The following is a 10,537-nucleotide window of genomic DNA, read 5'->3' on the forward strand; positions in this document are numbered from 1 at the left end:
TCTGACTGGGGACTCCAGTTCCCTGGGTGGGAAGGCTAACTTGTCGCCCCTGCCTGTGGTATGCCTGCTCTTGTTAAGGTAGCTGTGGTCCTTGGGGCTGGCTTGGTGACTGTAGGCTGTATCTTTCAGCAACCTTCTCTGTTCTGAAGAGGAGAGAACCCTGTGGTGGTGGGAATGCCCCTGTGCTGGGGCCTGGAGCTGTTCTGGGTGCAGATTTAACTTTGAGGCACAGAGTCCTTGGTGAAGCCCCAGTTTCTCTCTTAGGACCTGTCCAAAAGCTCTTGCAGTCGCACAAGGGTCAATAGCCCTGCTCTCTCCAACAGGTTTGCCTTTGATTGGTTTCTGCTGGTGAGCGGTGGCTGATGCAGGCTTGCCTTTTTGAAGGGATTCTTCTATTCCTTTGCCTTTTTTATCGTGGCTGACATACTGCCTCATCCTTTTTTGGCTTTCTGGTGAAAGCTGTCTCTTCCCTGGTGAGAGCTGGGGATGTTTGCTCCCAAGGGACTCTCCTCTTTCCCTGACCTGAGAAGCGTGGCTCATCCCACTTGCTTGCGAAGCCTTTAGTCCTGAAGACCTTTCTTTATACTCTCCTGGTTTGGGCTTCCAATTATCCTCCCTCCCCTCAGTCGAGGCAAACTGGTCCTTCCACGGGTCCCTAACTTTTGGTGTCCTGGGTTCCTGTTGTTCCTGGTTGCTTCTCGTTTCTTCATGTTCTGCTTGGAGGCTCCTAACGCACCTCCACTCCTCAGCTGGGGCAGGCACGTTGCTCTGGCTTTTTGTTTCTTCATGCTGTCCTGGTTGGGGCTTCGTGAAACCCCTCCACTCCTCAGCTGATGCGAGCATCTCCCTCTGGCTCTTCATTTCTTCATGCTCTTTTGGTTGGGGCCTCTGAAAGTCCCTCCACTCCTCAGTTGGGGCAGACATCTCCCTCTGGCCTTTAAATGGGTCCTGAAGTTGTGGTGTTTTGAATGTCTGCTGCCCCCGGCTGCTCTGTTCCCTGACGTTGAGGTCATATGGCACCACCTGGAAAGCTGGTGCGTCCTCACTAGCATGTTCCCTCTGGGAACTAGAAAGAGACCTGTGAGAAGCCAAGATGTGTGAAGAAAGGAGCACATCAGTGTGATGGTCCTGAAGGAGCACATTGGTGGCAAAGTCCTGGAGGGGCATGCTAATGGCATAGTCTTGAAGGAGGATGTCACTGTGAGAGTCTGGAAGGAGCTCACCAGTGGCACGGCCTTGAGCCACCTGTGTTTTTAAGGCATGGCTCCTTTGGAGGTTGGGCAAGTGACTTTGTTGGTGGTGACAGGGTTTTCCTAGTGGCTGGAAACCCCAAGACAGTCCCATTCTCCCAGCTTCTGCCCATGAGGTTGACTGTGGGCATCTGCTAAGGCAGTCTGCCCTCCTGTCCATTCAGAGGGGCCTCTGAGGGCCCATACCTGTCACCAGGTGAAGTCTTTCCCAGGGCCCTCTGGATTTCTGTATGCTCAGGTGAGGGAACAGGGAGGGGACTCACCAGGGTGGGGACTGTTGCTTTTGTTATCACTTTCATTCCCTGATGGGGCTGAGGTTTTCCAGAGAGCTTATTAGCCAAGTTGGCTTTTGAGTGTGCTCTAGATTGACAGGTGGCAGAGGGGGAAAAGGTGGACCTTGGAGAGGACAAGGGTTGAGCCCCACCCGGCTTGAGATTTATGGGCTCAAAGGCCTGGTTGGGTAAGCCCCACCTGTGCCTTACCCGCCACCTTATAACATGTGCTTCCAGCATCTGCCGAATGCTTGGACTGAGGAAGGAAAGCTCACGGGAGGAGTTTACACAGGGTTTCCAATACTTTGAGGATGCTAGATTTCTGATTTCCTGGCGAGGGTGGGGCTTATAAGAAGCATAGTTGGCGGCAAGCCAGGATTGACGCACCATCACAGGCGTCATACCTTGATTAATCTGCCTCAACTTTGTGCTCAAATGGGCTTTCAAGAATTTTTCTAGATGTTTCTGCTCTGGGCTACTGGGTAAACAGTTTCCAGAGTTACTCTTCAAGGGGCTCATCAAGTATCTTTCTGACTCCTTTTCAGAGTTTCTTAGCAGAAACTTCACTGGGAGGCTGGTCCTGGAGGAAGCTTTTGAGATCCTCCTCAGACATGGCCTTAGACCCTTGCCGAAATCCTGCCCTGGTTGGAATTGCATTTGACCCTTCCTATGGGATCTCCTAGGACACCTGGACCTTGTCTTCTGTCGGTCCAGTCTCCTTTTGCCTGTAAAAGCAGAGGGCTGCCAGGGTCCCTGCTTGCCCTGTGCCTGATAAGTCCCTAAAAATTGGCACTGAGAGGAGCTCAATTCCAGAGACGGAGACAGGTGGATACTGCGGGCCAGGCCCCTCTTGGTTTGCTCTTTGATGAGCCTCTTTTGAAGATGTTGCTTCTGGAGATCAGGGCCAATTAAGTCCTCATGATGAAAGGAAACTGCTGACCTTTGGGCCTGGGAGCGTCCCCTGTCTTGAGGAAGGGTGAGAATGAGTTGGTTAAAGCCTTTCTGAGATCTTTTGACCACAGAGGGTGAAGGCTCCCCACTTTTCAGTTGCTTCTGCAACAAGGGGCAGACATTGAGTTTCAGTTGGGATAAAATATAGTGTCTTGTTCTGAAATGTAGGACAGTCTAGTCCACAGGTACTCATCTGGGGTGGAGAATAAGGTGGTCTGGATAGGAGAGAAGATGGGAGGTAGGGCTGGGCCTGGATCTGAGCCAGAGGTGGGGGCTGGCAGGGAGGCAAGTTTTGAGTGAAAGGCTGGGGTGGAACCCTTTGGCAGGGCAAGACTGGGGCCTGGGAAGCACCTAAAGGTATTCTAGGTTGAATTGAAACTGAAAAGCCATGAGAAACTCCACTGAATAAAACAAAGGGTGCCTGCTGTTGAGCAGGGCTCCTAACAACCATCACGGACTCGCTGTGCAGAGAGGGGAGACCCCAGTAGAGCTGGCTGTATTTCTGTTCCAAGTGGTCCCTCAAGACCTCGGAGTGTAAGAGCTGCTGAGGACCAGGTAGCTGCTCTAGCTGCTCTGTGTTGTCTTTCATGTTCCAGAAAGATTGAGGGGTTGTGTTGTCCTGCTCAGCACCCAGTGATTTCCACATATTCCCTAAAGTGTTCAGGTGGTAGTCTGAGCTCATTTGTTCTGAGAATGACCCATCCTTTTCTTTCTCCTTACAAGTGTTTAGTTTTACTTTCTTGGTGATTAGAAGCTCCAGCAGCTTCTGGACTTCAGGGTTGACAAATAAGGGGCTACCAGTCTCTACCTGCTTGTCTGTGGGCCCTCCCGAGGACGGGGCCCCTGGTGGCTGGTGGGACAGGTGTTCTTGCCAGGACTTACTCTGTGATGCGGTGGGGAAGAACAAGGCCTTGGTAATCTTCCACCAGAAGGACAGGAACAAAATGTGATAGCGTGCGAGGCCAAGACTCAAGATGGCTGCAGTGGTAGATGCCAAAAAAGAATTACCTGGAGGTGAGCTCTTTGCCACAGTGCCAAGGGTGACTCTCTTCAAGTTGGATTGGTCTTGAGGTTCTGTTGACAGGGTTGGAGGCCACAGGTAAAGAGCCCTGGGTCAGAGGAACCAGGGCAGCTGATGGGCACACGGCAGGAACATCGTCTTCTGCAGGTTCCCTGCAGGGCTGGTGGGCTGCAGCAGGCGCTGCTTTGCCCACCTCACCAAGGGGGTCTTGACAGGAGAGCTGATGGAAGCCGCCCTTGTCAGGGAGCTTGTGCAGGTGGCTGCAGGAGACATGAGGCACAAGCTGCAGCCAGGAGCCCCCAGGGCCAGGAGGGCTGGGCAGGGCAGGCAGGGGTGGGCACCTGTGGCCCCACGGCCCTCCACGGCCCCCATGCTGACTTCACAGTGCTCCTGCTGTCCCTCACCCCAGGACTTTAGACGTACGCTGTCCTCAGGGCTCCCCCTCGCATTTCAGCCCCAGGCTCCCTGCAGCCCAGGTGTCACACCATAGGCTTTGGGTGGAAGAAGAACCCAGGAGAGAAGGGAAAGATTCTTTACCTTTGCAGAAGTGAAATCAGGTCCCGAGCCTTTTCCAGCTCTTTCAGGGAATTTCTGCAAGCTGGAAATCAGCAGAGTGGGTCACGATGGTGAAGGCAAGGGCCTAGGGGGTCTTACAGGAGGCTGAGTGCAGTGTCCCTTTAAGGGGACACCATTGGGAGATTGCAGCCCAGGCACCAGCTTCCAAAGCCACGTGATCCCTGACAGTGATGGCGAAGCTCATGAAAGGGTTTATCATTTACAAAGTACTTCCGTATCCATTACCCCTTGCGGCCCTCACATCCTCCATGTGGGGGAGAATGGGCAGGGGTCACCTTGCAGAGGAATCTGAGCAAAGTTAAACAACTTGTCCACGGTTGGACCTGGAGGTCCCACCTCCCAACCCAGGCGCTATTGGTCCACTGTAGCCCACACACCCCTGCTGGGCCACACCCTTTTCCAGGCCCCTTACCACTTCATTGTGCACATGGAATCTGGGAGGTATCTGGGTGGTCCTGCTCTCCTTCCCAGGAGCCTCCCTGAGGGTTCTGTTTCTTGAGGGACAGGCCCTGCCCCTGGCCTCCTCGGAGCCTGTGGAGCTGGGCCCTCAGGGCTGGGAGAGATGGGGGCTAACCCTCGGGGCACACAGGGATGAATGGCACAACTTACCTTTCACAGCTCTCATTTTCTCTTTAATCTTGCATCTCCCCTTCGGCTCCATTTGATGCTGAGAGACAGAACAAATGAGGACCTGGGACCCAATTCTCACTCTCCCCTCTCTAGACAAGCATCAGACACTCAGTGTCCATAACATAATATGACTTTCTACGTTTAACTAACAGAGCTCTGTGGGTTTTCTTTCCTTTCACTCATTTTTAAAGAGGATAAAAATATTTTCTGTTTTCCTTCTCTGAAGAACATAAAGAAGGATTTTCAATGTGAGATTCACCCTGGATTTCTTTCGTCACTGTTCCTCTGCTCAAAACACACACACATGCTCTGCACTACGGATTCATCTGAGCTCCAGCAGGTGGGTCTCTGCTTCCCAAGGCCAGGGCCACTTCAGCGCCAGCTCTGAGGCTCTCAGGGCCTCAGCACTGCCCGCAGATCAGCCCTCATCCGAGACACCTGTTCACAGCTGGTGATCCAGTGCTCACGGGCCTGTCCTCTGGCTGAGATTGAACTCGGTATCCAGTGCTCGACCTCCGGTCACTGTGTGTGAGACTTGCCCTGGAGCCCTCTACCATACCTGGGCAACTGGTCTGAGACCTTTGGATAGAAATCCTAGTGTTCACTCTATCCCCTGCCCAGGCTGGCTTGTGTCCTTACAGGGATGATGTTCTATACTTGAGAGTAGATGTCCTATTCTTTCCCATTTCAGGAGTCTGTGTAGTTGACTGAGAAAAGTGGAAATAACAATAGAAAAGAAGAGAGGATCATGTGCTTGTGGGTCTGGCCCAAGGGTTCCTTACCTTCCTGATGTTTTCATGTTTCCTAGGAGGTGGTGAAGATACATTATTCTCGAGGTAGCGGAGTAACAGGAAAAAGAGCCCCAGTCCACACAGGAAGGCTAGGATGATGTCACTCACACAGAGAGTGCAACTGGAGTACTGCCAAGTATCAAAAGTGCTTTTCAGAGGAAAGAGCATTCTCCATTATCTGAATCACAGGGCTGCCAGCAGGCAACTGAGCACAGGGCATGTACTTGGAGACTAAAGCCCTAGGCCTACATCATAGAGCTGTGGTTTGGTCACAAAGGGCTCCTGAGGGTGTGGGAGGGAGTCATAGAGGAGGAGGCTGTACCACGGCCCCTCCCTAAACATCCGCCCCACAGCTCTATCCCTCCACCCTCGTGGGTCTTCTAGACCTTAGTCAATTTTCTATTCATTCCACCTGGAAATCACATTTTTCCTGGTTCCTCAGATCTCTTGGGGATCTCGGCTTGAACCCACCATTTTCATAGCCTTTGAAACTCTGAAATTCTCCCAGGATTTTGGCCGTTTCCCAGTGATTTATACTCTCAGAATCTCCTTTGTTCACAATTCCATCGTTTTTTCATCTCGCATATTTACATTTCAGTTCTCAACTTCAGATTAGTTTAATTAGAAAAACCATAGCCCTCCTTCCTGAGAGGACCCCCTACATATGACTGAACCTTTCACGTCCATCTTTGCTACTCACCATCTCTCTTGGGAAAACGTTCATACTCTTATGAGCATGATGCTTCCTGGAGATGAAAGAAGGACGGTCATTGACAGGACTAGAGAGGAAGCACACCAGCTTCATCTAGCAGATCCAGATGGAACTCCAGAAGTAAATCTGACAGTTCCTACTGCTGAGCCTGACTGGGCTCCTAATAATGGAGATGTGCCACACCTAGAGCATTATACGAAGTGTGTCTCATCTTTGAAAGGGGATACCCTAGGCCAAAGAGCTTAAACAAAATCCAGGAGATACACCAAAATCCCAATGAGGATTCATCAGAGTTTCTAGAAAGACTTTATCAAGCTTATAGGCTCCACGCGGATACAGACCCTGAGGCCCCCGAAAATATGGTAAATGTGACCTTCATTGGGCAAAGCGCCCCAGATATGAGAAGAAAATTACCAAAGTTAGATGGTGCATTTGGAATGAACCCTTCTCAGTTAGTGGATGTTGCTTTTAAAGGGTTCAACAACGGGGAACAACGACAGAAGTAAGAGGATGCAAGATGGAACACAGCTTTTCTCGCAGCAGCATTGGATTCCTGGAAGGCAGTTAACCTGAAGAGAGGTAAGCCGCCATTGGGGAAGGAGCAATGTGTTTACTCTAAAGAGGAAGGGCATTGGAAAAAACATTGCCCTAAGCTAAAAAATAAGAAAGAAAACAACAAAAGAAAGATGGGAGCCTCTCATGTGGTTGACAGAGAGGGACACTGATGATGAATGAAGAGGCCCGGGGGCTTCCTTGGACTTGAGGCTCCCAATTCCGATTTCCCCACAGGAGCCCTTTGACAGGGTCACTTTGACAGTCGGGGACAAGTTGATTGACTTTCTGATAGGTTAGGGTGCAACATACTCTGTGGTAAACATCAAGGTGGCACAGAAAACATGTCTACCCATCTCAGTCATGGGAGTTTCTGGAGAAGTACAAAACCATTCTTTCTTACAGCCTCTAGGATGCCATTTAGGGGACCTCAGCCTGAAACACAGTTTCTTATATATGCCAGCATGTCCAATCCCTGTTTTGGGCCGAGAGCTCCTTTGTAAGTTAAATGCTCAAGCAACTTTTTTGCCAGAACAGCTTGACATCAGGGTCCCAATGGAGCATGCTGTAAGCCTACAGATGGCCCAGAAAAGGGGACAGAGCTCTCTCCCCCCGAGGTGTACGAAAAGGTAAGACCAGAAGTATGGGCTGGCGGCACCCCAGGGAAGGACAAAAATGCATGGCTAATACAAATCCTGTTAAAAAGGGGTGCTGCGACACCTAATCTAAAACAGTGCCCTCTGAGTCAAGAGGCCCAAAAGGGAATGCAGCCAATTCTCAAAAAGTTTTTGAAAACAGGACTGATTATGCCTTGCAGGTCCCCATATAATACTGCTATCCTCCTGGTCAAAGAGCCAAACTCTGTTAACAGAGTATCACTTTGTCTAAGACTTGAGAGCTATTAATGAAATAGTCCAAGATCTGCAACCTGTTGTGCCTAATGCATACACTCTGCTTACAGCTGTTCTGGGAGAATACAGTCGGTTCTCAGTTTTGGACTTGACAGATGCTTTTTTCTGCATTCCTATTGCAGAGGAATCAGAGCACCGCTGTCTGTTTTGAATGGTAGGACCCAAAAACACAGGTAGTCCGGTAGTATTGTTAGACAGTCCTGCCTAAAGGATTTAAGAATTCCCCTACCTTGTTTGGGGGAATGTCGGCAGGGACCTTAGAAACTTAATATTGGATGAAGGGCTCTCACGCCAATACGTGGACGATGCGCTCATAGCAGGCCCTACGTATGATAAGTGTCTCCAGAATACCATGAGGACCCTGAACTGTTTGGCCAATTCTGGATATAAGGTCTCCCAGAGAAAGGCCCAAGTGTGTAAGCAACAAGTCATGTATCTGGGTTTTCTCATTTCCCCAGGACAGTGGAACCTTTTCCTGATGGAAAAGAGGCAGTTGCAAGTGTGGGAACACCCAAGACTTGCAGACAAGTGAGGGAGTTTCTGGGAATGACAGCGTTCTGTCAGATTTGGATCCTGAGCTATGCGCTCATAGTAAAGCCCCTCTGTGAGGCTTTAAAGGGTCACGATTTTGAGCCCCTCACTTGGACTACAGAGTGCCAAACAGTCTTTGAAACAATAAAAACAAAGTTAATCTCAACCCCGGCTTTGGGACTACCGGACTTAAAGAATCCTTTCATGTTGTATGTCCATGAGAGACAAGGCATAAGTCTCAGGTGTTAATTCAGACTCTGGGAAATATCCCTTGACCCGTTGCCTACTTCTCAGAACAACTAGAAGAGACTGTTAAGGGATGGCCCCCTTGCCTTCAGGCTGTAGAAGCTACTTGTGACATACTTCAGGAAGCTGAGAAGTTCACTGTGGGGCAACCCACCACTGTGTATGTCCCTCGCCATGTTGTTTCTTTACTGGAACGAGAAGGGGGTCATTGGCTTACTTCTGGGAGAATGGGAAAGTAGCAAGCCATTCTATGAGACAATCCCAGTGTAAGACTTCAGGTCACTTCAGCCCTAAATCTAGCCACATTGCTCCCCATTGATGCTGCACAATCCCCAGAGCATGACTGCCTACATGTCATCAAGTAGTGGACTCTGGCAGACCAGACGTAATGGACCAACCCTTGGCAGAGCCGTATATCGAGCTGCTCACTGATGGAAGCAGCTTCATGGACCAAGGTGTAGGTGGCACACTGGGTATGCGTTGGTAACTCTGGAAAAGGTTGTTGTAGCAAAAGCCCTGCCCCCAGGGAGCTCAACTTAGAAGGCAGGAGTCATTGCTCTGACAAGGGCCCTACTGCTCACTGAAAGGAAGTGAGTAAATATATACACAGGCTCTTGCTATGCCTTCTCCATGGTGTATGCTCATGGGGCAGTCTGGAAAGAAACGGGGCTTCTCACTTCCAACAATAAAGACATAAATCATGCTTGTGAAATCCTGTCACTATTAGAAGGAGTCTGTAAGCCCTCACAAGTGGCCATAATGCAGTGCCCAGGCCCCCAAAAGGGTGAAACTCGTATAATAAAAGGCAACTGGTTAGCTGACCAAGCTGCAAAGAAGGTAGCAAAGGAAGGGGATTGTCAAGCCATGGTAGGTTCACTTCTCCCACAGGCTGACTTGTCAAAATACCAGTCAGTGTATTCAGAAAAGGACAAGGAGAGGGCCAGAGAGTGGGGATTCGCTCTTGATCACACCTTGCCTTGTTGGAAATGTAGCGCACAAGGAATCGTTCTGATTCTTGAGGTCCTCTTGGACACTGCTGCAACATACTCATAATAGTACCCATTATGGGAGAAGTGGCACCTTACAGTGGATTCAGAAATACATAACGGGGCCTAACGTGCGAAGGACCATCCAGTGAGTCATGCAGAATTGCATGACTTGTACTAAAAATAACCCAAAGACTGCTGTCAGACCTCCCCAGATGGGAACCCAACACAGAGGAACCTGCCCCACTAGGACTCGCAAATAGACTTTACTCAAATGCCTTGAGCCACAGGAAGGTTTAGATACCTGCTAGTATTTGTGGACATTTTTTCAGCATGGGTGGAGCCATATCCTACTAGGACAGAAGAAGCCTCCGAAGTTGTTAAAGCCCTCCTGAAGGAAATTATCCCCCGATTTGGACCGCCTAACTCGCTTCAAAATGATAATGGGCCTGCTTTTGTCTCTGGCATAACCAAACAAGTATCTAAAGCGCTGCAAATTAATTGGAAGCTACATTTGTCCTGGAGACCACAATCAACAGGAAGAATTGAGAAAATGAATCATACATTAAAAGGGAGTATTGCTGAAGTATGTCAAGAGACTAGTGTAACTTGGGTTAAGTAAGGCTTGCCAGTTGCCCTGCTATGGATCAGAGTGGCTCCCAGAAGCAGGCTTAAATGAAGTCCCTTTGAAATATTGTGTGGTAGGCCATTCCAAGTGTCCATCCAGGTGGGAGAATCTATAAATGCTCCGAAAATCTATAAATGCTCCGAAAGAGTGCGGTAAGAGGCAGACTGCAGCCTTCTCACCGGGGCCCTCCAGGCCCTCTGGCCTCTGGCTGGCGGGCGAGCTGGGGAGCCCAGGGAGAAGGCTGGGGGCTGTGTCCTGCAGAGCTCCAGAGCTCTTGGCATGACCATCCACTGCATGGGTCCAGGCCTTGAGGTGATGGCAAACTTCTCTCCCATCATTGCCTCTGCCACCTAGTGGCACCGTCAGTCTGCATGGGTCGCAGTCTGCAGGACTCGGCACAACCCCCGCTCACCCCCACACCTGGGCCACCTGAGGAGCCTAAGGGCCAGCTGGGTCCTGGATGCCTTCCTCCCTCAGTGA

The 10,537-nt window shown here is 50.3% G+C and overlaps 1 protein-coding gene across 1 annotated transcript; it reads right to left on the bottom strand.

Moving 5' to 3' along the window:
- Positions 1 to 1,282: 1,282 nt before the first annotated feature.
- LOC141278926 (spermatogenesis-associated protein 31A6-like) lies at positions 1,283 to 4,733 on the bottom strand. Its single transcript, XM_073805695.1, has 5 exons — positions 4,680 to 4,733; positions 4,032 to 4,092; positions 3,482 to 3,754; positions 2,922 to 3,354; positions 1,283 to 2,575 (listed from the first exon to the last, which is right to left on the bottom strand). Exons 1-5 carry the CDS (start codon positions 4,729 to 4,731, stop codon positions 1,385 to 1,387), a joined length of 2,010 nt encoding a protein of 669 aa, XP_073661796.1. The 5' UTR covers positions 4,732 to 4,733; the 3' UTR covers positions 1,283 to 1,384.
- Positions 4,734 to 10,537: the final 5,804 nt, after the last annotated feature.

This window comes from Tursiops truncatus, chromosome 6 (assembly GCF_011762595.2).
Source record: "Tursiops truncatus isolate mTurTru1 chromosome 6, mTurTru1.mat.Y, whole genome shotgun sequence".
Classification (NCBI taxonomy): Eukaryota; Metazoa; Chordata; class Mammalia; order Artiodactyla; family Delphinidae; genus Tursiops; species Tursiops truncatus.